Source organism: Leptinotarsa decemlineata, unplaced genomic scaffold (assembly GCF_025532065.1).
Source record: "Leptinotarsa decemlineata unplaced genomic scaffold, Ldec_3_MD MMD2_tig00026294_RagTag_RagTag, whole genome shotgun sequence".
In the NCBI taxonomy this organism is placed as follows: domain Eukaryota; kingdom Metazoa; phylum Arthropoda; class Insecta; order Coleoptera; family Chrysomelidae; genus Leptinotarsa; species Leptinotarsa decemlineata.
This window is the reverse complement of record NW_027412674.1, coordinates 8,845,488-8,872,141: the sequence shown is the minus strand read 5'-3', so window position 1 is coordinate 8,872,141 and position 26,654 is coordinate 8,845,488. Positions and strand designations below refer to the sequence as shown.

Below are 26,654 nucleotides of genomic sequence, written 5' to 3'. Positions count from 1 at the left end.
CATAACGGGTCTGATTTGTGGCCAAAGATAAGTGGATTAGTACCAACCTGAATCTCAAAAAGTCTTAGTCCAACAGTGCTCGATAGAAAATACGTTTCTCAACGATATGTTGATTCATTACATGCAATATTGAAAAAAGTATAGGTATAAAACGATTTTCATGGGTCGTATATTTATGAATCGAAACAATGTCATTACTGAACCAAAATACTTTGAAGTTTCTTGAAGTAACTGTGATGAGTGACAAACGATCTGTACCATTCTGGTTCACTCTTAACAAACACTATTTCATGAAAATAGAGACAATAGTTCAAATAAAAATCATGGTTTGAAATGACATATCTACGTATTCTTCCAAGTATTTATTTCAACGTTTGTTTGAAGGTGATTGACAATGTTTTATATGAATTTCACTAGTTCGGACTTCCATTGTCTACTATATAAAATGATTTGAAATCCCTGGAACAACTAAAAAAGAAGAATTAAAAATGAATAGCTGAAAATAACAATTATATTCAGCAAAAATAAACCTGAAATGAAATAATAGTGAAATAAAATACAAGTAAAATAGAACAATTGAACAAAAATAAATAAAAATAAAGAAATGAAAAATAAAAGGTTGAGAGATTCCAAGTCACGTTAGTTCACGACGTTTCGATTGTTAGTATCTACAATCGTCTTCAGGTGATGACTGGACTGATTCCTCCGAGAGATGATTATTTATAGGTCGTTCGAGTACTTTCACTTATCCCCGCTTTCCATTTTCCGCTTCACTGGTTCCGTGGGAGATGACCGTTTGGCGGGAGTTGGCCATTTTTCGCTTGATGATGGGTTTCCATATGTTGCGTATTTCTACGCTGGCTTGGCTGAATACGTTGTTGGACAACATGTAAGCGGCTTCCTTGAATTTTTTTCTAAACCAATGTTTCTCTCTGTGCAAAATCTCAGCTTGGAACAACTCGATGTTGTGTTGATGAGTCCAAACATGGTCTGCTATTCCTGATTTGCTGGTTTCCCCTCGCTGTGTGTGTTTCTTGTGCTCGGCAATGCAAACATTCAATGGCCTCTTAGTTTCACCAATATAGGATTTTCCGCACTCACAGGGTATCCGGTAAATGCAATTCTTGGAATTAAAAAAACCGGACATTTCTGTTGAAATTCGAAGTTATTAGCCTTTAGTTGACCAATTTTGGGTTTTTGTACAAAAAATCGTAAAAGTTCCCTTAAAAATAAAAATGTTTGTATGAATATGTTCTACATGGGCTAGTGTATACCCCCTTGAAGGTTTGCACCCAGCTACCAAACACCCTGTATTTTTACTTGTAGTTTATTTCACTATTATTTCATTTCAGGTTTATTTTGCTTAATATAATTGTTATTTTCAGCTATTCATTTTTAATTTTTCTTTTTTTAGTTGTTTCAGGGATTTCAAATCATTTTATATAGCAGACAATGGAAGTCCGAACCAGTGAAATTCAGAAAGAATTCAGTATAGCGCCTATAAGAAAAAATAAAGTTAATGCTGATGGCCAGAAGAAGAAACGTCGGATAACAAATCTGGAAATATCATTATGTAGCAGAGAAAAAGTGACGTTGTGGAAGGGCAATTCATTTTCGAATCCTTTGAAAAATAAAGCCAGAAAAAAATAAAAATAATTATCCGAAATTTCCGTTTTTTCCGGGTATCTCCGGATATACTGGGAATTTCAGAACTTTCTCAACGGCATATTATCAGCCAGATAAATGCGCAACTTTGCCCCAATTTAACCATCTTCGTATCTCTCAAAGTTTCCGTGATCCCAATGGTGAGGATTGAATTTGAAACATCCTGTAAAAAAACTAGGGATTATTTAAGCTTCAAATCCTTTTTGTGAACGAATGTTAATATTGAAATATATATAACTTCTAATTATTATATGCGCTTCCGATAGCAAGCCGTGCTATCATCTTCATGGATCTACTTAAACGGAAAGTTTTATCTTCTTGTTTGTTCTTTTATACGGTTACAACGCCTTAGTGCAGGTATTTATCCTCTCCTTTCATCCGGATGTCTCTTTCAATTTGCCTGTACTTGGGTTATAGCATTACATTACATCATTTGTGTTGGTGTTTCTCTATGTTCTGTGTTTATAGGAATGTGTATTGTTTTGTGTAGTACTTTGAATGTTAGGTCTTGTTGTGTATTGAATTGTAGTTTTTCCTCGATCAGTGAATTATGGCTCTTGAATTCATGGATGTTGAATCTAAGGTTCTCACGTACAGGAATATGCTGTTAATGTTAGTTAGTGTTAATGAATATTATAAAAATCTTTCCAGCAAACACGTAATATTCTTCTCATATGTGAAACGTGGCTCAAAAATGATGATATTAATTTTCTGTATGTACCTACATTATTAGTATCATCATTCAATCTTACAAGAGTAACAACCTGCTTATGGTCGCTATAATATACGGACATATATAAAAGAATCAATAAAAGATTTTTTTCTGATTGATTCAGCCGTTACTTGATGAAGATCTATAGTAATTTCATTAATTACACCTCACGATTTGATTGCCACAAAGTTTGTGAAAATCAAATAACGAGGTGTAGTTTATGAAAATTAAAAGATTTCATTAATAAACCTTTCCTTACATTATAATATTGATATACATAAAATTCAATTTATAGCCAAAGCTTTTCTCAAGTCAAACAATTTGAATATTGAATAGTTCAACTGAGATTAGTTTAAGTTATCACTTTTATCGGGTGTCTCGAGATGCACACGTTTTTTTCTTGCTGGGAAATTTGAAAATTGGTTGAGGAAATTTGACATGTTTTGATAGATTGGCCCATCGCATCGTCACAGGAACGCTGACTTCCAAATATCTCATTCCACCCCGTTAGTTTAATATTCACGTGTTTATCACTCAAACGTTATTTAAATTTACCATTTTCAGTGCCTCAAAATTATAATCCATCAAACTATCGAGTTCGATTCGCGAGTTTAGTTATCTACCTCACATCAATTATTTCCACATGCTCAAGCCCAAACGGTATTAATTTATTAGATCGGCCAGTCAACTAAACTTTGAGAGCACCCTTCTTCATTCAATTATCCATGCGTTTCACACTCAATCTTTTTGTCACGTATCTACCCTTCTCAAAGATGTCATTACTGACTGTGTTCACTTTGTTCTCTTGTCTATTCTGATGAAACTTTAATGCATGGAGAAGTTTGTTGAATGACCCACTGTAGTAGATCCCCATTGCATACTAATTATACGGTTGCACCTAATCGACGAAATAAGCCGATACTGGAAATAATCCAATTCCAGTCATCAAGGTTATTGATTGATTGATCACTCATTGTTTTTTAATGTTATATTTAGTATTTATACACCTAATTCACAATATACTATCATCACGAACAAGCTATAGATTTCTATGTCTTCTGTGATTATCTTGCTCATTATCGATAGCACCCCATGTAAATCCTATCAGTGTATCTGTTTAAAATCTGTTTTTCCGTTAACCAGCTGTCGCACCCCTACGAACGACAACCCTTAGAAGTCGAAACTTGTGCGAGCTAAGGATTAACGAGTTCTTACCTTTCAACGTGTGATTCCTAACACGAGTTGGACGATAGCAAGTGAAGATCAATCGTTCAAACTAGGACTTCAACCACCGACCAACACGGCAGTCAATTCGAGTGAGTGAACAAAGCACCCACGCCGAACCGCTTGGCTATCGACCGACAATGAACATATTATTATTAGCGAAGAATAAAAACTCAAAGTCGTCCCCACAATTTAATATCCCCATCAGATGTTAGAACGGTAAAACCATCAATCAGTGCATGTTTCGAACCTGTATAGGTTCATCATCAGCTAATTATTTAAAATTCTACAATAAAAGAACAACAACATAACAATAGGTAATACAATGAAGTATAAAATATTTATATGAGGAAGAAAATACTTTATAATGAAAAAAAAAATTGTAATATGTTAACAATGAAACAAATGGTCACAATGACATGTTAATAATAATAAAAAAATATTTTTTAAGTACTGAAAAACGGAGAAATTTATAACATAACAGTGATTGAACTATGGGCCGTTTGAAGTCTTTATACCCACTCATTAACATTAAAATCATCAGACGGTACATGAAAACCACTTATAAGGAAATATCCGAAAGGAATGAATGAGATTCATCTGTCAAAAATATATAAAGAGATGACATGGAACAATGACTAGAGATCAGCAAACACATAACACAACAGGAGAAAGAACCCCGGTGTTCCGAGCAAACAAATCCTATACCACCTATACTTGCCATCTTGTTACAAAGATAAGAGTTTGTGGAAGATCAAGGAGGGGGAAATTTAGTTAAAATTAAGAGAATTGAAAAACTTTTGGCAATCAAACTGTACTTGTTCATTCAGAGATATAACATTAGGGTTATTAATAGCATAGTTGATTTCAAAAATTTCAAGTAAATTAAGTGAAGTGCCTTTTTGACAAACGTGTAAAATATCTAAATCAGAATCAATATCAAAACTATGGTTGTAATTAAGAATGTGGTTATGGAGAAATAACGTGTAGGTTTCTGAAATTGTCAATTAGTTTAACATATCGTCGGTCTAGATGTGATACCTCGCAACTACAAAACACTGATTATTAAGGAAACAAAGAAATTTAATTATTTCTATGGAAATAATAATCTGCAATAAGTTATAATGTCAGTATTTCATAAAATTATAATCTTTTATGTTCTAAGAATCAATTATGATTGTAATATTACTTCTATACAAATAATGCCAGTTACGTGGTCTCACTTTTATTTTCCATAATATTATTTGTACTTACAAGGTTTCACATGTGGTACTCAAAACAGAAAACCAATGAAAAACAGCATCTTTGATGGGAAAAATACTAATAAATAATTTTTTTCTCCAAACGTCAGTTAATCTGTCATTTTTCAACTGTGTAGGCGACCGTAAAGTAAAACTTTTATTCATCATTCGAATGAATATTGAATGTACAATGCGAAATTGTTGCATTTTGAAAATTAAACCCGCGCAATACCGAGGGACGATGCTGTTACAAAAAAGTCACACCTACTCATGAGGCAAATTATCATAAAATAAGTGACAATCAGTTGGTAAAACACTTTTTAACTGTTGTAGATGCAACCACTTTTGTTTTTTGATGGATAATCTATTTTGATGAAACTGAGTAAAGGTTTTACTTCATTTTGTTTTCGCCTAATCGGCAACTCGATATAGTCTTGATTAAAATCTAATTTTACTCGTATGATTCCATCAGGTGTATACGTTATTGTTTTTATATCCGTAACATGAGGATCACCTATTGATTTCCCACGTCGTATTGACGGGTATACCATGTTCATCCCGTAATTCTTACAAAATGAATACTCGAGACTTTCTACATTGTATGGATGTGGAGTGCGTCTAGCTTCAAGAGTTAACCGAGCATAGTCACTAGGTAGGTAGATGTGTTTATTTCTTATTTTTTTTTCAGTCGTAGCATGAACTGAATCGGCCTCCAGCTGTCTATGGCCTTTTTAAAGGAATCTTTGTGTGACTGTTACTTCTTTATCAACACTAAATGCTAGAAGGGCATTTGAGAGGGTAGCGTTCCTGTTTTGGTAAGTACAGCCATCGCTCCAAATAATAATAGGGGTTTTATTCTCGTCTACCATGCTACCTATAAAATCAATCAGGCAACTTGCAAAAGTGTTAGCAGTTAAGTCCGCTTCGGTTTCATCGAACCAGTAACATCGACAGTGACGGCTGTTTATGTTAAATACAGTAACGTTGTGCAGGCATAAGTTTGTCTTGTAATATAACGCTGATGCGTTCAAGCTGGGACAAACTTTGACAGACTGCAAATCCCTTGTAAGCACAACACATTTCCCTTCTTCTCCTACCTTCTTATCCTCATCCTTGGTTCTCTGGCTCTGTCCTTCCTTGCTAGATGTTGTTGGTAGGTTTCTACTTCAATATTTTGTGTTTCGTATCCAACGCACAAATCGCAACGATCCTTTTTTCTTCTTTAAGACCATATAAAATGTGAAACGGCTAACTGGCACCTGGATTGTATAAGAGGTTTGGCACTTTTTTATGTACTCTCTGTAAATATCACTCATATTATTATTTCCAAATGTTGGCTCCAGGTACACTTTCGAAGTTGACTGACAACAATAATGAGACGGCAACTTGGGTAATATTACTAAAAATTTGCTTAGTCCATCCCTTTCTGCTTTAGCTTTACACCTTGGTTTACGATTTTCATTCTTTTCCGCCATAGATTCAGACATGCCTCCGCTTGCATTCTTAACCCAATTTAACACCACCCATTCTTTCAAACCGAGTGTTGAAAGATACATGTTTTTGCAAACTCTCAGTATTTTGCCATTTTGAGTTTGTAGCCTATATTGGAGAGTGTTATTTCGTCAACGGTTTTCAACAGTGGCTACAGTTCGTCTTTTTGGAGGTACTCCAGATACAAGAGATGTGAGGTACACTTTTTTTTGGTCCCAACTCATTTTTTTCCAAACATTTCTTCTCTGTCTTTTTGGCTAATCTTCTGGCAATCTTTTTTGTTTTTTAACAATGTTTCGACTTGCATGTCTAAAGAGTTACTGTTATTATTTGAACTTTGGCTTTCAGGTGCTGGTGGTACATTGTCGAGGTTCCCTTTGTCTATACTAGTGGTATATTTATCTTGAGTTTCTAAAGAATCAACATTTTTCAAAAGTTTCTTTTCGTTTATTAAGGCTGGCTGGTGAGCCGAAGCAATTAATTCCAAAAGTTCTTTGTCTTCAATTGGAAAGTCAATAGTATTTGACAATAATTCAGGCAATGTAGAAGTTTCAGTTGCTGAATCTACAGACACATCTCCAGAAAAATCTCCAGCTTGTTGTGATTCTTCTAAATTTGGACATCAAAAACCAAAAAACCCTAAAGTTTCAGTTACGAGGTATCACATCTAGACCGACGATATTCAAGAACTCTTGTTTTAATTTTCCTACCACTGTGTTCGACATACTGAGCAGAACAATTCGGTTGTGAACACGAAATTCCGTAAACGCCTTCATCTTTAGTATTGACTAACAATTTGAAATAGGATTCATAATATAAAGTGAAAAATTAATATCATTATAGTACCCTCTGAGAATATTTGAAATATCATGTGAAACTTTACCTAAATAGGGTTTACCAGAGGAGCTGCTTGAAGGTAGGTTGCACTATATCGTTTACTTCAACAATATACCACTTGTTAACATTTTTCTGACTCAGAGTACAATCATCGTATATCAATGTCAACATTTCAAGTGTTTTGGAGCCTCGAATTCCATTTTCCACACACTCTAATGCAAATTCTTCGATAGTAGAAAATCGCTGAACACGCAAAACCTAACTTTCATGCCTCTCACCAACAAACTGAACATGCTAAACAGCTGAAACTGTGAACATACATTCAAGACAAGTTCACCAACGTAAAAAAACAAAAAATCGCTGATCGAATATAGATAGCTCGCAAAATTTGAACGTTCACCTTATTTTTCAAACAGTCACTGTGGTTTTGTAACGTATACTATGGATTTTACGAATCTCCAAAAATAATCTGGAGGTATCGTATCGGGTAATCCAGCGGGCCATTTTAAGGGACGACTTTTACCTATTCATCAGTTCGAATGATTGTCATCTAGCGGTTTGAGAACCATCCTATCGTAATAATGGTAACTCATCTTTTTGAAATCTAACATCAGTTGAAAACTCATCTGGATATATCAATCATCCAAACCATTACATAGGCACATTTGATCCCTTAAGGGTTTTCAAGAGAATACGTGATGTCTAAAGTATACGAAACACAATCGCAGTTTATCAACTAATATAGAAATGGAAGATACATTTCTCCGATGTTTCTTGTTTTTAATTTCCATCACGATCATCGCTAATAAAATTTTCTGAGATTCTGAATTTTCAGTTTTCCTTAAATATTTCCCGAAAGAAAAAATACATACAATTGCTTTCATAACAAATCTTGATATTTTTAATCGTTTCGGAAATAATGACCTGAAATATTTTCAAGATCTTTGCCGTACTATAGATTTGTTTTATGAATCTTGCATATTCATGACATAAAATGTTTCACAATTTTGAGCCAATATGATCGATCACTCAGTAAAGTAATTTTGAATACACATAAACTAACCTACATAACTCTTATTCACTACTTAATCAATATTTTTTATAAAAATAATATTTTTTGTGGAGGAATCTCATATACCAGCACTTCACGAATCTGTGACACTCACCTTTATCAAAGAGTTTCTTCTCTTCCATGGCAATCATCAGGCCCAAATGTTCATAGTAATTTCCCAAAATCACGAAAACTGTAACAATCAAAGAAAATCATTATCAACTCACTTCTGGAAGTACCGTTACTTAAAATTATATATCTGCTGTGTCTACAGGTAGGAGTGAAATGAAATTAGGTTCATCTAAATTGAATTCCATTATGAATTTCAAAGAATGTGGATGTGATGGGCAATGTAATGAAACAAAATAGGAGGTTAGGTTAGGTCCAAAGTGAGTGGGTTTATTCGACCCTCCACTGCAACCCACAAGGGTTTATTGTGGCTCACACATATTCACAGTCGACCAAATAAACCCAGCTTCTCAACGAAACCGATTAGTTTGTATGATGAGTGGTATTTCAGGTCAGATGGTGAGAGTACGGCTCTACCGAACTCTAAAAACCTGATTCAGTCTCCAATGGGGCAAATTATGTGCTCTGCTGTTTCATCATTCTCCAAACAGAGGCGATGAAGACTGTCATCCGACAGTCCGAGTCTCTGTATATGATGATTCAAATGGCAGTGGCCTGGAGGAAGGCCTGTTAGACATCGTAGTTCATTCCTACTGTAGTCCCACAACTGTTTGGTATCAAGCTTCGAAGGGTAAATGAACGCCTTGGAGTGAGCAATCCTGGAAGATTCTGCCAGAAGTCCATAAACCTTTTTGCCATCCAGGTGTTCAATCTTTGTTTGGTAAAACCTAAAGCAATTCCAACGACAGGTTTTGGTCTGATGAAGCTGCTTGCAGCACTTCCTTTACAAGGAAGTCAGCAACCTCATTGCCTTCCAGGCCAGTATGGCTAGGAATCCAGACCAGAGACAATCTTTTAGGTCTTACTATCGGGGAGAGTCGTTTTTGGCAATTTGCTACCAATTTAGACGTTGCTTGGTAGGAGTCAAGAGCTTCCAACGCCGCTTGACTGTCCGAAAATATTTTCATTGACTTGTGTATTAGATTGGATTCTTTTAATCTCTCCGCATACAATTCAATAGCGTACATTTCCGCTTGAAATACAGTCACACAGGTTCCTAGGCAGGTTGATATCTCTGATAAAACACATGCACCAGAATTGTGAGGTGTTTTTGATCCATCTATGAACCAACAACTATCTGCTCTTAATATTTCCTTCTCCCGGAGGATCCAGTCCTCTCTAGAAAATGTTGACTGTATGTTTAAAAATTATCTGAAAATTATGAATTTCAATTCATGGAATACTGCAAGAGTTTGCAATTAGTCGACGATGTGTCTTGTGGACTGTTTGTGATTATAACTTCTCGTCGACAGATATGAAACCTACCGGAAGATGAATCGTGTTTTTAGACTGTATCGATGGGAGATACATACGTATAAGAAAATGAATATTACGAAATAAAAATTTCGGAACATTAATCTCTCTCAACTACCTAAACCGTAGGTTCGGGCAAATGTCTGCCCGGAAAGCAACTACTTTTCTGGTTATTACCACGCTGGATAATGTATTATATCCGATAGACATTTATGCAAGATCCCTCACAGGATGTTTCTCATTCATCCAGCAGCAGAATCATGCTGAAACCATTTCTTTCCAAATATATTAACAGACCAATGCATCTGTTTAAACTATTCCCATATGAATTTTATGCATCGCAGATGAAATAGCAGATTGAAATATTTTCGAGACCACCACTCGATAACCACAAATTAAAATCACGACTTCAATTCCTGGCTCATTTTTCTTTAGAAAAACGAAATCAATTCACTTTTATAATGTATTGGTTAGCTAGATTTCACATATCTAATATATAAAAATGGATGTTTGTTTGTTGGTTGGTTGGTTGGTAAGTGATAAACTTCTACATCACTCAACCGATCGTGGTAAACTTGACATGTATAAGTAATTTTTCATAGAGGAAGTTTTTAGGCTATCAGTTTTTCGCCTAGGTTCGTTGATTCTGATTTTGTCAAAACATTGGAACAGCAGCGATTCAGCAACATAGTACTAGTTCTAGAATAAAACTCAATGTTTTGTACTTCTTCGTTTTTTATCATCATTTCGACATTAATAGAAGAATTACTTTTTCCCATCCTCACCCTAAGTAACATGGTTTAGAATAACAAGGCAAGCTCAAAACATTTCTTCTTCTCTTATATTTGTATTGGGATTTCTGTTAGGAGAAACAGACTGGTCAAAAGTATACAGAGCTAGTTCAAGAAATGAAAAGAAATTGCAGAGAAGTTATTATGCAGTACAAACACGGGGTCCTCACCCTTAAATAAATCAGTTCAATTTTCTCTCATGTATAATTTACTAATTCATGGCTTGATAAATAGGTCCTGTTTCTAACCCGAAACAAATTTGTAAACACACTGTGCGATAGAGCGCAGGATGGGCTCGAATTAATAGAAACATGGTGTAAGGAACACTCACTGTCGATCAATCCCAAGAAGACTGAGATGGTTCTTTTCACCAGGAAAAAAAGTTTAACGGGCTCAAAACCTCCCGAAATCTTCAAAAGCAAACTCAACTTCTCTGAAGAGGTGAAATACCTTGGTACTATCTTCGACAGGAAGCTACCATGGAACTATCATCTACGGAGTAGAGCAAAAAGAGTATACGTGGCTTATGAGCAATGTCGGAGGACAGTGGGACGCGCATGGGGTTTTTCACTTCGTGTGGTCACCTGGAGCTAATGATAAGACCTATGTTAACGTATGGAGCCATTGCATTGCGATGCAATTGAACCAAAGTTTGTGTTAAGCAGAACATAGAGTGAGATGATACAAATGCAATACGGATTTATGAAGACGGCTCAGGGTGTGGTGTGTACTCCAGATCACTAAGCCTAAGATTTAAGTGGGGAATGAGAAGAATTACCAGTGTGGTCCAAACGGAACTGGCTGGTATCTCAATCGTCACAAAAGAATTAACCAAGAAAGGAATTTCTGGCAAAAACATAACAATCTGCACTGACAGCAGACAAGACAAGCCCTATTAGCCTTGAACAGACAACGTATAATCACAGACACCAAGATTTAACCAAAGCCTCGGTAGATAATAACATTATCCTGTGGTGGGTTAAAGAGCACGACAGGAGTAAAGGTAATCGCACTGCCGACTTTTTAGCCAAGGAAGCGGCTGGACTAAGAATTTTAGGACCCAGTGGCACCTACGGCCTGATGACTTCGACAATTGCGGAACTAGTCAAGTATTACACCCATGCTCAATCCTTAAAGAGATGGGATGGAATCAAAGGATGTAATCTTGCCAGGATCACCTTGGGAGACCCTGGGAAGATGGTGCCGAAGAAATATCTGGCGATGACCAGGAAAAATTTACGCGTAACAGTAGGATTTCTGACGGGCCACTTTCAACTAAGGAAACACCTACATAATGTGTGAACAGGAAGATGAGACTGTCAGGCATGTCCTGTGCGAGTGCCCGGAATTATCGTCAATAAGAGAGTTTGTGTTCGGCGAGTCTTGGCCTACACCTGCCGATATAAAGGAGATGTCTCCCAGTGACCTGTCCACCTTCCTGGAAAGGACAGGATGGACGATGTCCTAGGTGGACAACTCCTCGGGAAAAGGTACAATGGGTCACATGTGGCCTAAGTGCTGTGGGCTTACATTCACCCTCCCTACTCTTCAGATACCTGAAGCATATAAGGATAACAGTTTTCTACGAACACTTTTCTATACATTCATGTTCATTTCTTATTTAATGAAGCCGTTCCGTAATTAAGTTGGAATTTTCGAATGAAGCCCAAATAATTTTCAGTCAATGTATTTTACCGTTGAAAACCGCGCAACATATATTTGATTAGAATTACCATTTAAATTGGACGTTGTCTCTCACTTGTTGTGACATTTTTCAAATTAGTTTCTGCAGGGATTAAGCTATTTAGGAAATATTGGGTTGCTCAAAAAATTCGTAACTGATAACTAGGTATCAAGGTATCAAGATTATTGCAATGAAATAACTAATAACTAACAGTTCAACAGGTATCCCTTATAATGGGAATCAGGGAGGAGTTAATCATGATAGTCTACCTAGGATGTGTCCTTTTCAATACACATTGCAAGTTGAAATGTGAGATCTCGTTAGTAATCAGTTTCGTTTTTCAAGAGTTTTCATTCGTAAGCTCACCTGGTACGACCAATCGCACGAGTCCATGGTTGACTAAGTGCACTCCGAATCTCAAACCACGATATTTCCAGTTCGTGAAGTCAGGACACACAAATCTTGGTCTCTGCGATCGTTTTCACGGGTGGATGTAAATTGACGTTACTGCCGCTTGGGAGCATTTTACTTTTTCGGTCTTCTAAGTGTTCAGAAAACACTGCATCTCCATGAGTTTAACTGCTATCTTTGCCCATATTTCTCAGAACATACATTCTAACAATCCACTCCACACGTACCCGGTCAATCGTTACGTATATTGTCCTCACATGTAGACTTGGGAGTGACTGAATACTCTACAAAATCTACGTTCGTCCAATTATGAAGAAGCATATCCTGTGGGGTGTCCTGAGGGGGTGTGCGATATAAACTTGTTGGAAAATGTTCAACGTCAAGTCACGCGTATGCCTTTTGGTGAAGTGCGTCCACCCTATCTCGAAAGACTGAGGAAGGCAAAACTGATAGTCTTTGACCAACGTAGACTTCGTGGGGACCTTATCATATCTTTTCGTATAGTTGAGTATAATTATACTAATCAGGCAGAAATTTTTGTTTTCAACAACGATTCGCGGTTACATGGTCACACCCTTGAATTAAAAAAGAAAAAATTCGCCACAAGGCAGAGGCAATATTTTTTGGAGTACAGTATTTTCGAAACATGTTGTGAATTCTGACTCAGTGAATATGTAATTTCAAAAACAAAACAGACATTTGCTCATTTGCCTAGTCGTTGATTTCTTCAGTTTGTAGGCTTATATAGGACTCTGTCCTCAGCCTTTATTCATATGTAATAATGATGAGACAGATGCAGAAGACGGTCATTATTGGTTCACTGCGCTTGCTCAGGGAACATGATTCTCGTACCCAATGAGCCCTTACTCCAAGGTGTGGAGAGTGGTCGTTGAATGATAATGCTGGCGCGCCCTCCCGAATGTATCGGGGCCTCGAGGGATAGGGCCTGACCAGCGCATACTTCGGTACAAACGGTATAATGATAATAATAAATAGTGACATGCATTGAACAACTGATACCACTTTGGCGAACTCGCTTCACCATAACATCTGGTCAGGCAAGAGTCCAAACAGGGTGGGTCACTTTCAGAAGGGGTGTATTTCAGGATGATTTCCTCAGTCCCCTTCTCTTCTGCATCGCAAAACTGTCATTATCCGTTGCGCTCAGAAATACTCGAGGGTATAACTGTGGCAACCCCGGAAACCGGAGGCACAAGGTCACCCATTTCTTTTATATGGATGATCTCAAACTTTATACCTCTGGAGAGAAGGACCTCCATCAGTCCTTGAGGGTGGTGGAACAGTACGCGCATGCTATCGGTATGAAATTCGGGATAGACAAATGTGCAATGGTCCATCTTAAAAGAGAACGATGCTGGGACTACGGAGAGGATGTGCAGCTTGTAGATGGAAGCATCCTACACCATCTGGATGCCGGAGAGACGTATACTTATCTAGAGATTGAGCATCGCCACCCACAAGAGGTAACAGCAGTGAAAAACTCTCTCCACGGCAAGTATCAGCACAAACTTCGACAGATCTGGTCATCGGAACTGTCGGGGAAGAAAAAGTTGCTGCAACAAATATGCTTGCTGTTACAATCTTACTCTACTCGTTTGTAGTAGTGAAGTGGACTCGGGAGGAGCTGTATCATCTCGACATAAAGACCCGAAAAATTATGTATCTGTATAGGAGTTTGCATCCCAATTCGTCCGTTCCACGGTTGTACTTCCCCTGACAACAAGGAGGCCATGGACTTTTGAGTTTGGAGTGTCTACATGACAGAATGGTACCGGATACAGCCTGTAAAGTCTTTAGGAGTTCGGATCCTCTTCTCTGCATGGTCCGTGACCATGAGAGAGCCGGAATTGGAGCATTTCTTTTCAGGGCAGCTAACCGAGCAGCTGATGAACTCGATATAATTTTTGACTCTGAACCAGGTGACCACAACTCTATCACCGATTTGGAACCCGTTCAGCAAAAAGCTCGGATAAAAGTCGCACAGATAACCTCACTTCTGTGGAAACACAAGGATAAGCCAATGCATTGGGTCTTCTTCAATAACATTGGAGACCTTGGCTTATCAAAGCGCCTGACGTTCGCTTTTCTCAGGTCGAGTGGGCTGAAGTCGGAAACTGAGGGGTTCATCATGGCTTGCCAGGATGGTGTCTTCAACACCTTAGTCTACCGCAGTCGCGTGATGGGTTCAGAGGTTCCTGACACAAGGTGCAAGGCCTGCCGCGAGGCGCCCGAGAGCCTGATGCACTTGCTATCAGCATGTCCAGCATATGCGGTCTCGGCCTATATCCATCGACATAACGCGGCCCTAAGATTGCTATATTACTATCTATGGCACTCTTACGGTATTGACGAGACACCGGTGTTGCCCTACGCTCCGGGGGATATTGAATCCGTTGCGGGGAACGAGAAGTGCCGACTTCATTGGAACTATTCGTTCCCCACCCTCAGGCTCATACAAGCTAATAAGCCTGATGTAGTCCTTCTCGACCACGAGAGCAAAACTATATTTGTCGTGGAGTTTTCAGCTCCTGGCGAGACAAATATCTTCGGAAAGAGGAGGAAAAACTCCGCAGACTCTATCCAAATCACTCTGTCAAGATGGTTGTTCTGATTATTGGAGTCCTTGGTGAAATGATGCCCTTTCTAGTCTCGAATCTTGATAGCATACCGGCTTGTCGCACTAAGCAGAAATCTTAGCCGCACAGATGCAGGAGGCTGTCATTCTTGGCTCACTGCACTTGCTCAGGGCACATGATTCTTGGGCCCAATGATCACTCACCCTACGGTGTGGGGAATGGTCATTGGTTGATGATGCTGGCGCGCCCTCCCGAATGTATCGGGCTTAGGGAAATAGGGCCTGACCAGCGCACACTACGGGGAAAACAATAATAATATACTAGTTTTCACAGACTGGGCCCAATTGACACTTTCAAAGGGAAACTTCTGTTTTCAAACCAGACAGATGAAAACTGATGGCTGAGTCTGAGGGTCAAATTTCATGAGAAACTCAATGGTTAAAATCGCATATCGATATCTATCATCGTTTCCGACTTACAGCATGTTTTTTGAAAATGTTCAACTTTTTTCCTGTTGAAAATTTCTTGTTTCTATGATAACATTTCCTAAACACTTTTTACATAGAATTCAATGGTGTGAAAAGCTTATTTTTAAAATAAGATATCAATAGTTATTGGTGGAAAATTATTATTTTTTCAATGAGACACCTTGTATATTCCTGTATATTTCTGCACATTCCAATAGAGCTTGAAATTACCACAATGAAGGAAAGATAATTGAAACTTTCTATGTTTTTTACCACTTTTATTTATAACTGACGTTACTGCTGTTTCGTTCTATGAAGAACATAAAAAGTTTCAATTTTCTTTTTTTCATTATAATTTCCTACCACGTAGTAACGGCTACATCCATCAATTTATTGTAAAAAGCTTGAAACTACCTATCCAAAAATGTAGATTTTTGCTAGGACAACAATTTATACTATACTTACTAGTTATAAATGAAACTTCAACAATAATAATAATCATGACAAATACTCACTTCTAGTATCTCTATAAGTTTCTTCAACGAGTTTGTAAAATGGATTCTTGATATATCCATGATGATACGGTGTATTCCAGAATTTAGTCGCCATAACCGTAATGCCAGCAGATGATAAGGTGGAAAGTACTATTGAGGCGATGTTCCCGAACTCAAAGTCTGGAGAATTCAAATAGAGCAGAACTACCTACAAGGTGTCAAATTTGAATTTTTGTAACCAATGGATCACTTTCATGCTCTTACATGAGTCCAATTGAAGGTTGTCAATACAGAAGCCACTGATTTGGAAATTTGGGTATCAGGTGGTCTAGTCCTCGCAAACGTTGGGAATTTAGATTTGTCTGATGTAGCGGAATGGGTGCAGAACTGAAAAAAATGAAGTGCAAATAGTGAAATCATTTCTTTTGTTCGTAAATCGAAACGAAAACGAAATTACTTCAATAATTGAATATCATTGGCCGTTACTTGATGAAAATCCATATTAAAACTAATTAATACAGTTTATTGTATTATTTTCACTATGAAGGATATTACAAAAACCGCGACACGTGTTTCGGTATACAATAGCCCCCTCAAGGGTAAACCAAAAGTTACTTGTAAAGCACAACCATTTTATACTCTAACATATATTACCTTCTCGTATGCCTACTTTGTAATGAATGAATGTACCTACCTAAAAAGGTCTGGTATGAATTCATTAACTATATGAATTCAATTTCAATGTTAATTCATCTATAATATTTTTATGCTAGAAATAGCAAGTTAAAAGGTAAGTCCTCATTAATTCTTAGCTCTCACAAGTTTTGACATTTGAGCAATGTGGTTCGTATGTGGGCGAAATCGGGTCAATGAAAGGACATACTTTAAACAGGTGGTAATGAGGAAAATTTAATAAATATAAACTTCCAACATTATAATAATAATAATGAGGTAACAATATCATATAATGCCCAATAATGAGTAGTATAATGAATTGAAGAGGTTATATTTTTGGGAGTGAATAATTTTTGGGAAAAAAAGTGTTTGGCTTTCTACTACTCCATCTTGATAAAAAAAGGATGAGGGAATCTTACAAAGAAAGGAAGGAAGCAATCAATTTAAAAATAAGTAACGCTATACATGGATGTGTAGATCATGCAAAGAAGTAACTTTCAGACACAAACTAAAAGTAAGTCCTCCTGAAACAGCTACTTTCATATAAACATTGAACTACACGAAAGAAAAAAATTCATTCGAAACAAATACTTCTATATGAACACTGAATTATACAGAAAATACTTTTCTCTACTCAGTTTGTATTTCAAACATTCGTTATAGAATAAATATCAGATATCATTCACATGAGTTCTACTTTGAATGAATGGTAACACATTGCACTTATATGGAACACTATCATCCTCACCGGTATACATCGATGTTTCGCCTTAAGACACTTGCCTCAAGGCTCTTCACTACCAAATTGGATAACATTATAGAAAATACACACAATTCATTCATGAATTACGATTTTTTAATGTCAAGGAATAAGCTTGATCTGCTTATGTCATCGATGACATCGTAATGACATTAATTCACCTATTTGATTTAATCCCAGCCAAGAGAAATTTTATTTGAATTGAAGGGGTTATATTTTTAGGAGTGATTAGTTTTCGGGAAAGAAAGTTTTTGGCTTTCTACTACTCCATCTTGATACAAAAAAAAGGATGAGGGAATCTTCCAAAGAAAGGAAGGAAGTAATCAATTTGAAAATAAGTAACTCTATATATGGATGTGTAGATCATGCAAAGAAGTAACTTTCAGACACAAAGTGAAAAAAAGTCCTCCCAAAAATTAATCACTCCTGAAAATATAACCCCTTCAATTCAAATAAGATTCCTCTTGGCTGGGATTGAATCAAATAAGTGAATGAATGTCATTACGATGTCATCGATGACATAAGCAGAGCAATCTTATTCCGTGACATTAAAAAATCGTAATTCATGGATGAATTGTGTGTATTTTCTATTATTTTATCCAATTTGGTACTGAAGAGCCTTAGGGCAAGTATGTCAAGGCGAAACATCGATGTATACCAGTGAGGATGACAGTGTTCCATGTAAGTGCAATGTGTTACCATTCATTCAAAGTAGAAGTCATGTGAATGGTATCTGATTTTCATTCCACAACGAATGTTTGAAATACAAACTGAGTAGAGAAAAGTATCTTCTGTATAATTCAGTGTCCATATAGAAGTATTCATTTCGAAAGAATTATTTTCTTTCGTGTAATTCAATGTTTATATGAAAGTAGCTGTTTCAGGAGTACTTTCTTTCAGTTTGTGTCTGAAAGTTACTTCTTTGCATGATCTACACATCCATGTATAGAGTTACTTATTTTTGAATTGATTACTTTCTTCCTTTCTTCCTTTCTTTGGAAGATTCCGTTATCCTTTTTTTTGTGTATCAAGATGGAGTAGTAGAAAGCCAAAAACTTTCTTTCCCAAAAAGAGTAGTATAATGTAATGGAACTCATTATTGTATAATGAACATACAAAGCAGAAAATGAACTGAAAAGAGTATATCAGTTATTGGGAAAGAAAGGTTTCGGCTTTCTACTGTTCCATCTTCATATAAAAAATACGACAAACTTTCGCGGAAAGAATGGAAGCAATGAATTCAAACCGTTTTCTTCCTTGTTTAGGAAGTGTCCCACATTTTTTATGAATATGAAAAAGTGAAAATCCAAAACCTGTCTTCCCCAGGAGAAGTGAATTTTAATTTTTGCTAAAATATATTTATTTGTCCATCAATTTCTATTTTGTCTCCTTCAAAGTAGTCCTCCTCAAATATCAGTTCTGATATTAATTTTTTGGTATGCCTTTGAGCTCTCTCAGCGATTCAGTTTTTATTTCCTCAATCGTCGCGAAACACCATCCTTTCATGGGTCTTTTCAATCTTGGGAATAGGAAAATGTCGCTTGGGGCCAAATCTGGTGAATATTATGACTGAGGCATGATTACGTTGTTGTTTTTATTCTTCTGAGCATTTCCACTGCCTTTGGTTTCGATATCATAACCGCATACCAATGATCCGGCATGACCAGATGTGTTTCACACCATTGAGCATGTATTCTTGCCATGTACCGTCTTTGCGCGAGCTCACTACTCTCGTATCAATGTATCAGGCTACTCCTCAGCTCATGTATCCACCCAAAGCATCCGTTGTCATTACCAGGGTTGTCATCGGTAGGCATTTTATCTTTGACCACACAGAGCGGGTGGGGTAAGAGGGAACCCCTTTCTCGACTATTACCGGGTAGTTAGCCCTGCAGACCCACGGCCGGCCCCAGAGACAGAATTGTGTTCTCCCTCCCTTGCCTTCGTGCGGCAAGCCGAAATGATCTTGAGATTCGAGAGTAGAGAGGAACATCATTTCACCAAGCACTCCAATATTCAGAACAATAAATAATTTCAACAGAGTGATCTGATCAGACGAAATTCGCTTCACCCAGAGCTGAAAATTCCATGACGCATATATTCTTATGTTGATGATCGAGGAGCTTGTATCTGCCTGAGAATTCAATGAGTAGTTCCAATGAATCCATCATCCCACCACGGTAAATATCGCCTTGCTCTAATGGTCGAGAAGAACTACATCAGGCTTATCAGCTTTATCAATTGGTGAGTCGATACTCGTTGCTTACTGTCGGGGCTATTTTGTGTGGAATAAATCCCCACCTTGAAACTTTATCTTCATGGGTAGACCGTATTCTTGATTTATTTTAGTCTCATACCACCACTACCCCATCTAAGGCAGCGGTTACATTGGACAAGAGTTCATACGAAAATGTATTCGCACGAATTCGGAAGGTAAATTTCGTTTGAATTCTTACGATTTAAAGTAGTTACATTGATTGCGAACGTGTCAGTTCACGACTTGCCTCGATAAGAGATGAATCGACCAATTGAGCTTGAATACATATTAGATACACCTGCGATAAAGTTTTTTATTGGGTATGGGTTCACAAGTATTTCGCGTCTGGAAGTGAAAATGAGGAATTTGCGAGATCACATTGTTATATGTTTGTAGTAGTGTTTACTTTTTGATCCAAAGCGATATTCTTTCTTCCACGAAAGTGATGAGTTGTTCACAGTCCACTTTAACAATACACTTTCTAACAAGATAGCATGGATTCCTTACAAAAACTGATGAAAAAACAAAATGGTTTGGTCGTATTGAGTTAGTCGTACGAGTTTGCAAGAATTCGTAAGAGAAGGATGCAAGTAATGTAAACACTTCTATGACTAACAATACATTGTTCTCATCTGATCGTACTAACTCTTAGGAATTTGTAAGAGTAAGATTTCGTTCGAATTTCTATCCAATGTAACCGCATTTGTAAGTCAACCTATCAGTTTAAAATAGCCATTTTCATTTCATGCTCTTTACACTTTTTCTATCCACATTTGTTCGTTATTGCTGAAATGTGAGGTTATTTGATCCACCTAATGCGGTCAACTGAAAACTTTCAGGTGCTGCGGGTACTGTATAGCATACTCGATTGGACCGTTAAATTATAAGTCGTAAAATTGACAAAATGTTCAAATAACATTTTATGATTGATATTTTATTCATTCATTGACACTTATTCTATTGGATAAAATGTATAATTGATAAAAGTATATGTTTATATACTGCTTGTTTATATAACCATTTTATTTTTATTTATTTTATTTATGTTTCACATAATTGTGTGTATTTTGCCTAAATTTTATTTATTTATGTGTATATTCTACTTTGTCAACAGAACAAGAGTTTTTTCGACAATAAAGTAGATTTTGATTGATTGATTGGTGTCCATTTTAACCCACAACAAACTTATTGAAGCAGAAAGCGGAATTATCTGACCTGACATTATTTCATCCTGGTCGGAAACATTTATCTTCTTGGAGAAACCCGATGTCTGGGTTTTTGTGGTATTGAATTGAACCTGATTACTTGAACCTCAATTAGAAATCACTTCTAGTTCCTCATTAAGATATGCAACCTCCTGCGGCCGGTGAAGATCTACCTCCGTAGACGATGTCCTGGAATCCAAATGGAATGACGAAACAAGTGTGCTGTCGTTAGCAAAGCAATATATTTGAATCTTGCTTGTTTCCAATAAGTCGTTGATATACAATAAAAAAAGTGTTGGAGACACTATGGATTCCTGGGGAACATTAACATCAACGTTAATGTTCCCCTGAAAGTATTCGATAGATATCCATCGACGGCCACTTGCAGGAAACGTTCTTTCAGGAAGCTGAAGAGCCATACACAAAAATGATACGACAAGCCATGGCATCAAAATTAGGCCAGCAAACCCTCATGCTACACACAGTCAAAGGCCTTAGAAATATCAAGCGCAACAGCTCTTGAATCTCCGTGTTTTTCGATTGTGTTATTACAAATATGGGTGACATACGATAGAAAGTCGCCTGTTGATCTTTGTTTCCGAAAGCCATATTGAAGATCGCTCAAGATGCTGAAGCCTCCCAAATATTCAACGATATGATGGTTTACGACACTCTCTATGATTTTTTATACCACTGATAGCTAAGCGACTGATCTGTAGTTATTTGGAAAATTCGTCTTGCCCTTTTTGGAAATATCAACATGCAGCGAGATACCTGAATTTCAATTACTCGCAACCTTAAATGAGATACGTCACATTATTGAATTCGATGCATGGAACATATCAGAGGCTGATTCATGTTTCACTTCTGATTCAAAACGTTTCAACGTGACCTCACGTATTCCTTTGTGATATGATTCAGCATGATATTTCTAAAAACACATCTACATACAACTATTCAGTGATGTGGAATTCGATTGAAGCATAGTCTCTCAATATATTGAAATGAATATGTATTTTCAATTAAACGAGAAATATAGTCCTCAATTAAAACTTCAAATGATTGTATCAACATGGATGCTAATTGAGTTCTTTGAAGTGGACAACATACAGATTGTGGAAGGTTTTTTACTATTGATATATGATTTTAATGGCACTTAATTCAAAGAGAAGTGGAAAATCCACTTCAAAAACCATCTGGAAGCAATATGTATCAAAATACACAAAAAATGTTGCCATATACCGGGTGACACAGACTCCTCTTTTTTATTTCCCAAGCTATTTGGAAGAAATTCGAAATGTTGAATATGCACTTTCTGATGTAACCGAAGATTTTTCCGATCATCCGTAAATGACATAAAATTTTGATTTTCAAATGAAACACCCTGTATACTATTACATTTTTGAAATCTTCATGATGAATCCAATGATACTGCATATTTGTTATTTCAATTTTAAATGGAAATACATGGTACTGTATGGTGGCCTTGAAGATCACCCAACCTAAACCCTTCAGACTATTATTGTTAGCTACTGAGTACACAGTTGGAGATCGTATTGATAACAGAAATAAGTTGAGAATGTGAAGTTGATAGCAGAAAAAATTAAGTTTATACAGTGTGTCTCACTTCTCATGGAAACACCCCTGTATCTTCCGTAATATCCGAGGTAGAACAATGAAACTCTCAGGACTGTTGGAAATGCTCAAAATGCACCTACCACCTGAATGAGGTTGGCCAAAGTAATATACACTGTCCGCCACTCGCGATGGAACACACCATTTTCACGGTAAAACATATTAGGGGCAAAATAGGCTCAAAATTCCTTCAGATTCGTGATCAGGACTACCAACTCACTACGAATACACTTTTTTCCTGAGAAAATTTCAGTCCTGAAAATTCCGAATTTGTCTCACTTCTTATGGAAACACCCCCGTATCTTCCGTGATATTCGAGGTGGAACGATGAAACTCTCAGGACTGATGGAAATGCTCAAAATGTACCTACCACCTGAATTGAGTTGGCCAAAGTGATATACACTGTCCGCCACTCGCGATGGAACACCCCATTTTTAGGTAAAACATATTACGGCGCAAAATTGTTCGCTTCCAATACCTGAACCCCTCATTCTATCTGGAGAGTACTCTCAGTTATGAAAGATACAGATGCTGTGAGATGCTATCATCCATTTTGAGCCTATCTGAGGAAAATATCACAGCACCACATTCTCAGATTATCGAGATAGTGTGAAGCAGTGTATGAAAAATTATCGACGGCTGCATCTATCATAACTGAAGAAGATTATTCGTAAAACTAATTCTGGTTGCTGAACATCCAAATTCTATCCCAACCAGAAGTGAGAGCTCTCGATTGATGAGCAAAAACTGCAAAAAATGGAAAAAATTTATATTCAAAGGTTCACATCTCGAAAACTGTACAATTCTGAGCTTTGGCTGTGGACACTTTCAATCAGCACATCAAGAGCTACAACATATCAAAATTTCGGCAAAATTCAAGGTAAGGCCATTCCCCATAAGAAATGTGCGGGGGGACTTTATCGAAATATTGAGGAAACATTTTACCATCCGAAACAAAATTAATCTTCATACTCATTGCAACACCAAAACAACTGTTAAATTTTGAAGAAAAAATCGTACTCGGTGAACAGGTAGAATTTAGATTATTTTACCTACTTGCTGAATTGATGTCTGAAATCATTTGAAGGGATTGAATTACATCAGTTTCATTGAATCATGCGGTGCCCTGAAATCACCACGGGAAACAGTTTGCTCATTGATATTTACTGTCAACCTGACAATATTGTTGAAAGATCTTGTTTTATTAACCCCCAGACCAGTTTTCATTGCATTTGTTGTTTCTAGTATTGCTGTTCTTTGAATCACCGTTGTTCCTGTTGTTTCTGCCGTGTTTTCATTCCCATTGTGTTTATTGTTCCTGTATTCGTGTTGGATATTGTTCCTGTGTTACAGTTGTTTTCTGTTCGTGAGTTCCTGTTCATATTTTAATATTTCTGAAGTTCCCATTTTAACTGATATCAGCTCATTTTGATTGACAAAGTTCAACATGGCACGTCTGTCACTTCAAGCAAAAATTGAAATTGTTTTAATTGTTGGTGAAGGGGTGAGGTCTTATCGTGAAGCGGCCGCTGAATTTAATAGAAGACACCCGCTAGAGGTAGCTGTACACCCTGGAACTGTACATAAAATATATAATCTATTCGTGAGCACCGGCCAAGTAACAAAGGACAGAAGAATTGTAAAACATCATATTGATGATGATACGATATTGGCGGCTCATCAAGCTGATCCTAGAATTAGTTTGAGAAACTTATCGCCGTATGGGGTATTGTTTATGGATGCAGGGAAGTTATCTCAATGACAGGAATTTTTTAAAGTATATCTTATACAGTGATGAGGCTACCTTTACCACGAATTGTGTTGTATCATCCCAGAACATGAGATTTTGGGCTGAACAAAATCCAAATTGGGTGGTGAATTATAGAGACCAAATATCTCAGAAAGTTAATGTGTGGTATGGTATCCTGAACGAAAATATTATCGGGTCATTTTTTTTCGATCAAAATTTTAACGGGCGACTATTCGTTGATTTTCTCGAAAATGCATTTTCCGATGTGTTGGAAGAACTACCTTTGGATGTGAGACACAGCATGATTTTTCAGTTAGATGGCTCACCAGTTCACAATAGTGGCATAACAAGGGTTTGGTTGAATAGGAATCTACCTATGAAATGGATAGAACCCAATAGCCCTCTCGTAGTATGGCCACCACGATCCCCAGATTTAACTCCACTGGATTTTTATTTATGGGAAAACTTGAAAAATAAATTTTATAAGGATAGACCAACAAATAAGGAAGATCTCCGTGCAAGAATTATACAAGCGTGTAGAGAAATCACACCTAGAGAACTGAGAAGAGTTGGAGGAAATAATAGAAGGCGCATAGAAAAATGTGTTCGATTGGGGGGAAATTTCACAGAAGGCACGAAAATATAAAATTGTCAACAGTTAAATCATTTGAAATTGATTGTTTTGTTTTTACGGAAGATACGGGGGTGTTTCCATGAGAAGTGAAACAAATTCGGATTTTTCAGGACTGAATTTATTTTAGGAAAAAAGTGTAATTGTAGTGAGTTGGTAGTCCTGATCACGAATCTGAAAGAATTTTGAGCCTATTCGTTCTAAGTATTTGTTACGCAATTCCAGTATTCTTCTGCTTTCTATAACTGCTTGACGTTTGTTTGTTATTTCAAATCTAAGTCCTAGTTTCTTTATCCAATTCTGAAAGGTTTTGCCACAGCAGTTCACTTTATGGCCGGAAATATTCAATTCCTTCCTTATGATTTCAGTTGTTGGAATCTCATTGCTTTTGTCACAGTCGTATATTGTTTTTTTCAATGATTTTATTAGATGAACATCTAAAGGCTTTGGTAATCCTGTATCACATCGCGTCTTGCGTTCATAAGGTTTTTTTGACTATTTTACGTGAAGTTGAGAAAGGAATTTCGGTCAAATCTGATGTTGCTTGTAATAGTTTGTTTCCCTCGAAACCAAACTTGAAATGTAGATTCTTGTATAAATTGAAACATACTCTCTATGTTTCAATATTCAAATACATCTTATTTACTGGTATTTCTTTTTCGCATTGTTCACCATCGCTATTGGAATCACTACTCTGGAAAAAGTCCGCGTTGTTATCACACTCGTTATTACTATTAGTACTTGTACATTTCGAACAGATAACAAAAAAATCAAGTAATTATAACTTCACCAATATCGAATTTCAACACTCAAATCGCGATCAGTTCCTGAACTGAACATTGATGACACGACGGCGATAACCATCCTCACATTCTATTCTTCAACGTAACATGACTTCAAATTTAATTTTATGACTCTTCAGCCAATCATAAAACTCAATAAAAATTATCCAATACGAACCGCCAACTAGTTGGCAGCGGGTTCATTTCTATGTATTAGTTTTTTGGTCTTTGAGAGTGCCGACAACTTTAAGTATGCACAATATCGGTTACTTCGACTATACCATGAGTCTGTGTCAACCTACCACTCTCACATAGGAGGCAAGGGCTGGTATTTTCACCTGAAATAGGGCGTATCATATGCACCTATACGGAATATGTTTATTTTTCGTGGTTTTCGGGGAATCGGTCCGTTTGAAAGGTAATAGGAGATAAAAAAGTTATATACCTGTGATCTTTGAGTATTATCAAATTTGAGCACTAATTCAACATGAGAATGGCAATTTTGTGTCAATACACAATATTACAGGATGTATTCAATTGTTTTGTTAGTAAAAATGAAAAAAAAATGCTAGGATTATTTATCAATGTCTATCTTTTTGTCAATATTGTTTTCTTTAACTTTCATTTCAGCCATGTCTAAGACTTGCTTGTCATTTGAATCAGGCTGAAATGGAAAATGTTGATGTTTGTATTGTATAATATTTGTATAATTTGTTATGTTCTGTTTGAAATCTGATTTTCCGTTAACCAGCTGTCGCACCCCTACGAACGACAACCCGCAGAAGTCGAAACTTGAGCGAACTAAGGATTAACGAGGTATTACCTCTTAACGTGTGATTACTAACACATCT

The 26,654-nt window shown here is 36.8% G+C and overlaps 1 protein-coding gene across 4 annotated transcripts in view; it reads right to left on the bottom strand.

Moving 5' to 3' along the window:
* Window positions 1–26,654, bottom strand: part of LOC111512674 (guanylate cyclase 32E) — a 292,318-nt gene that overhangs the window by 155,176 nt on the left and 110,488 nt on the right. For all 4 annotated transcript variants that reach the window (XM_074180299.1, XM_074180298.1, XM_074180297.1 and 1 more), the window contains 3 exons: window positions 16,373–16,495; window positions 16,130–16,316; window positions 8,337–8,414 (listed from right to left, as the gene is read on the bottom strand). In XM_074180299.1, the coding sequence (XP_074036400.1) occupies window positions 8,337–8,414; window positions 16,130–16,316; window positions 16,373–16,495 (388 nt within the window). The remainder of the gene's footprint in view (window positions 1–8,336; window positions 8,415–16,129; window positions 16,317–16,372; window positions 16,496–26,654) is intronic.